The 4,748-nt window shown below is 43.6% G+C and overlaps 1 protein-coding gene across 1 annotated transcript in view; it reads right to left on the minus strand.

Moving 5' to 3' along the window:
* Nucleotides 1–3,547: 3,547 nt before the first annotated feature.
* LOC107736857 (melanoma antigen recognized by T-cells 1-like) overlaps nucleotides 3,548–4,748 on the minus strand; it is a 5,186-nt gene continuing 3,985 nt past the window's right edge. The window contains exon 5 of the mRNA XM_016548218.1: nucleotides 3,548–4,414. Coding sequence (XP_016403704.1) covers nucleotides 4,346–4,414 — 69 coding nt within the window. The 3' untranslated portion in view covers nucleotides 3,548–4,345. The remainder of the gene's footprint in view (nucleotides 4,415–4,748) is intronic.

Genomic DNA, 4,748 nt, shown 5'->3' on the forward strand with positions numbered 1-4,748 from the left:
TCCAGCCGGTGGCACCTTTGAAAGATACCAGCGCTGTAAGAACACCATCTGCTCTAGTTACTCCCAGTTTAAGGACCTTAACGACTGTTGGTGTGCCTAAAAAGACTACTGAACCAAAGATGGCCCTCAATAGATCAGCCAGCAGTGGGCCGACCAAACCTGACTCTAAACAGGAGCTCAGGACAGTGTGCATTAGAGACTCGCAGTCCATCCTTGTCACTACGAGAGGAGGCAACACAGGAGTGGTGAAGGTTCAGAAGTCGGAGAGTGGAACGGTGGCTTTGCCACCCAGCCCGGTTTTTACAATCTCGCCACAACTTCAAGCCTTTCTGGTGTCAAAGTCTTCCACGTCCACTACACAAGCTGTTTTGGCCACCTTCGCTGCTAAAGCTTTACCTGGAGTCACTCCTCAGTCGCTCTCGAACGATGTTGTTCCAGTCAGCTCGTCTACTTTTATGGCAGGAACTGTCGCTCCTTTAACCTTGAATCAGATTTCCAATAACGGTACTACAGCCAAAACAACAATCCCTGGTAAATCTGCACTGCTAGCCACAAGCAAAGGCAACGATAGTGTCCTTATAACTGCAAAAGATGTCCAAGGCGCTCAGCAGAATACGGTCTCTAAATGTGGAATGAAGCCCCCACAAAAATGGGCTTTACCAGAAAGCACAACTCCAGACCAATCGACTTTCCAAAAGGTTTTCCTGGTCACACCTTCATCAAATATCCCTTCAAAGGTCACCACTACTACAGCAACCTGTACCGTGCCAGGATCACGGGTCATGTACATAAGCAACTCAGCACTTACCATTCCAAAAGAGGCATCATTTTCAGAGGTTAACATTTCCTCTACTAGTACACCAGCGTTGAAGGTCATTCCCAAGTTGGGGACGACCTTATCCTGCACTTCTTCTGGTACAAGCATCCAGAGCATCGGTGTCCCAGGGTTAACATCAAGAATACTTGGTACAAACAGGAATATGCCATCAGCGACCAACGCCTCTATGAAAACTACACCTGTGATCGTCTCCAGAGTACCTGCAACGTCAACCTCAGGTGGACTCCAGATTGGTCCAAAAAGCTGTTTGGTTGCAAGCAGAAGTCTGTTAGGGAATACTGATGAAAGTGCTCCAAAAGTATCTGGGACTGTTGATGGCAAAACACTCACATTTTCAACTCTAGGCACCAGCCACATGGCTTCCTCTGCACTTTTGTCAGTTGTAAAACCGGATGTACCTCCATCAGTTTCAACATTAAATTCTCTTCACTGTAAATCAGGGTTATCGACTGGCAGCTCTACTTCAAATACATCTTCCTCTTATTTGGGAAGCCTGATTACCAAACACACTATGTTACCAGTTGATGTGGCAGCTAACAAGCAAGTGACCACATCCCTTTACACTTCATGCTCACCGATTAAAACGACCCTAAGTCCTGCTTGTCCTGGAGGACTGCAAGGTCCAGGTCCTGCTGGTCCTCAAAAATCGCAAGGGACAAGTCCTGCTGGTCCTCGAGGATTGCAAGGTCCAAGTCCTGCTTGTCCTGGAGGATTGCAAGTCCTAAGTCCTGCTTGTCCTGGAGGACTGCAAGGGCCAAGCCCTGCTGGTCCTCAAAAATGGCAAGGGTCAAGTCCTGCTGGTCCTCGAGGATCGCAAGGTCCAAGTCCTGCTTGTCCTGGAGGATTGCAAATCCTAGGTCCTGCTGGTCCTAGAGGACTGCAAGGTCCAGGTCCTGCTGGTCCTCGAGGATTGCAAGGACCAAGTCCTGCTTCCACTGTTCCTAGAGGTCCAAACAGTTCAGCTACCTACACCGTTCCTTCAATTGTGCATTCAATTGTGCAAGGTGTGAGATTGGTAACACCAGTCAGGCTACCCTCTCCAAAAGTTGTACCTTCTGATCAAGTCCATCAGCAACTGAGCACCAGAACTCCACTGAACGTGTCTGGCCCTACTGCTCTCTCACAAGTGGCACAAACTCTGCGTCCTGGTGTATCTTCAGACATTGTGAGACTTCCTATCTTTCAAACCTCGAACGTCTCAGTTACAGCATCACAAGGTATGACCGGGTATCCCAAAGAAACCTCTTTTCCTCAAGAAGGTTTAATAAGCACAACGTCTCCAATGCTCTTGCAAGGAAGACCATCCCAAAACCAAGTGGTGCCAGTCATAGCACCAGTGAAAGCTGCGATTCCAAGGCATTCGCCAATGGTAACCGTACCACCCATGAGCAGCACGATATCTCGGATGCAGAAACTTCCAGTTGCAACGGTTCCACCAATCGGTGGTCCAACCAACGTCAGTCCAGCCACTCCTATTGCAACCGTTCCTCCGTCTATGAGCACGGTCATAATGACACATTGTCCACCTATCAGAGCCGTGCAACCTGGGACAATCGGAAAGCCTGTTATTTTACCCCAGCCACCACAAGGTCAAAGCACGGTTCCTGTACAAGTTCCCACTCCTAGTAAACTGTTGTTGAGCCCAGATAGTGCCGTCTTAAATATCGTTCAAGCCTCAGCCTCAAGTGTGCAAGTGGTAGCTAAGCCAATGTCCGCTCAAGTGGTTAGTTCCTCCTCAAGTAGCTTTACTGTACCTATTTTAAACACAAGTGATCCACTGAGAAAACCAGATACACTGGGGAGACCTGATCACTGAAATGGTTCTGGAGGTCATCTGTTTTCCCGTCGTGATCACAGCGGACAGTCTGTTCAGTGTTTTGGGTCTTGTTGAGTACAAGTGGGCTTCCTTTTGGTTCCATTTCTCCCCATGTTGAGAAGCTGAATACTAAATATCTATATTAATATTTTGCGCATTTTGCTCTTTACAATACATATTTAGGAGAAATTGGTTACCCTTGGAGTTGCACATGAAATTGGTTACCCTTGGAGTTGCACATGAAATTGGTTTCGCAAAGAGAAATTTGGAGATTTCAAATGGCCAGTAATGTACATAACGGTATTTGTTTGGCTGACTCTTTTCTACTCCATTTGTATGCAAAGGTTTGAATGTTTTGTAGTATTTTCCATTAAAATTATCCTGTAGAACAGTCTTCAGTCTATTTAAGAGTATGTCTGGCTGATCTCAAGCCTGCGTTAGTACATTCAGGCATTTAGAGTATTATCAGACATTATCTGATAACAGTTTGGTTTTGTGTTTCCTCTATATTCATGAAAATAAACATTTATGACTGAAGTAAAACACTGGTGTACCGTGCCTATTCTTTGAGTTTATTAAACGTATTAAATCAGAGATTCCCAAACATTTTTGTCAGCTAAACCCATTTGACCTCAAATATTTTCTTGAAGTCCCCCTTAGTTTTTATGATATAGTTTAAAATTTTTCCAGTATATAAAATCTAAAAATATTTTAATGTTTTTAGGAAATGCTTTATTTTGATTTAGCATTTTTTTAATGTATATTTTATTTATGCAATTATTAGCCCCTGCAGTTCCTTCATGAACCCCAATTTCGGAAACCCTGTATTACAGAACAAAATATTACAAATGCATTTTTCACTTGAAAGGGGTAATGAAACTAAATGCAGTATTTTAAACAGTTTTATTCTGTTGTATTGAACGGTTTGCACAAAACAGCTCCTGACACTGCAGTGATGCCCTTCACTGCATAAGAAGCTCAGTATCTCTTCATAGAAACTTAGTTTGCCTCGTATATGTGAGTCAGAGATTTCCCAAGTCCGGTGTCTGGAGCTCAGCGAATATGTAAATAAATGTTTCATTACAGGTGTTCACTTTTACAGTCAAGACATTTGGTAAAGAAATACAGACATATGTTTGATAAAGATTAATTATTAAAAGTAAATTAGAAATGTACAGAAATAAACTGCGAAATCTTTATGCTTCTATCTGACGACATTTAAAACAGTATAAATCTAAAACTGAGAACATCTTACCAGATTTAGGTGCAAATGACCTTTTCTTTTTAAATACCTTGAACTAAAATGAACTAAACACTCTATTGGATTAAATGAATATTAAACTTTATTAGCCTCATGTCTGATGAATGACGTTGTGTTTAAAAGGCACTGTAGTGTCAGATGTTAATAGTCCACATGCTTTGGTAAGATTCCTGTATACCAGAAAAAGGCCAGCGTTGGTGCTGGAGAGCCACAGTCCTGCAGAGTTCGGCTCCAAACCTAATCAAACACACCTGAAGAAGCTAATCACGGTCCAAGGGTTAATAGAAAGCTACAGGCAGGTGAGATTTAATCAAGGTTGGAGCTAAACTCTGCAGGACTGTGGCTCTCCAGGACTGCCATACACCATCGCTGTGTGACCGCTCATCCCACAAACACTACAGGAATCCTCAGATTTTCCTTAGTTTGTGTCTCATGGTGAGTAAGGAGGAGGTGAAGGTCCAGAGGCGATCTTATCATAGGCCGGAGGAGCGTTTGGAATCTGGAAGAGAGGAGAAACACTGCTTTAAACCACATCTAATGTGAGTAAACAAAAGTGATAATTTGATGGCTTCTGTTCAGTTTTTAATTCTACAGGCTGGTGGTACTAATAGTTTTGCAGTATTTCAGAATGAAAGACTTTCATGAATTGAAAGGCTGAGATATTTCTGAACCTTTGGTTTGTTCGATGAGAACAGCAGCTCAACACACACGCACACACTCTCTCACACACACTCACACACTCTCTCACACACACACACACACGCACACACTCTCACACACACACACACACACACACGCTCTCTCACACACACACATGCACACTCTCAGCCGCA

The sequence above is a fragment of the Sinocyclocheilus rhinocerous genome, unplaced genomic scaffold, assembly GCF_001515625.1.
Source record: "Sinocyclocheilus rhinocerous isolate Xijiao unplaced genomic scaffold, SAMN03320098_v1.1 scaffold2868, whole genome shotgun sequence".
Taxonomy (NCBI): domain Eukaryota; kingdom Metazoa; phylum Chordata; class Actinopteri; order Cypriniformes; family Cyprinidae; genus Sinocyclocheilus; species Sinocyclocheilus rhinocerous.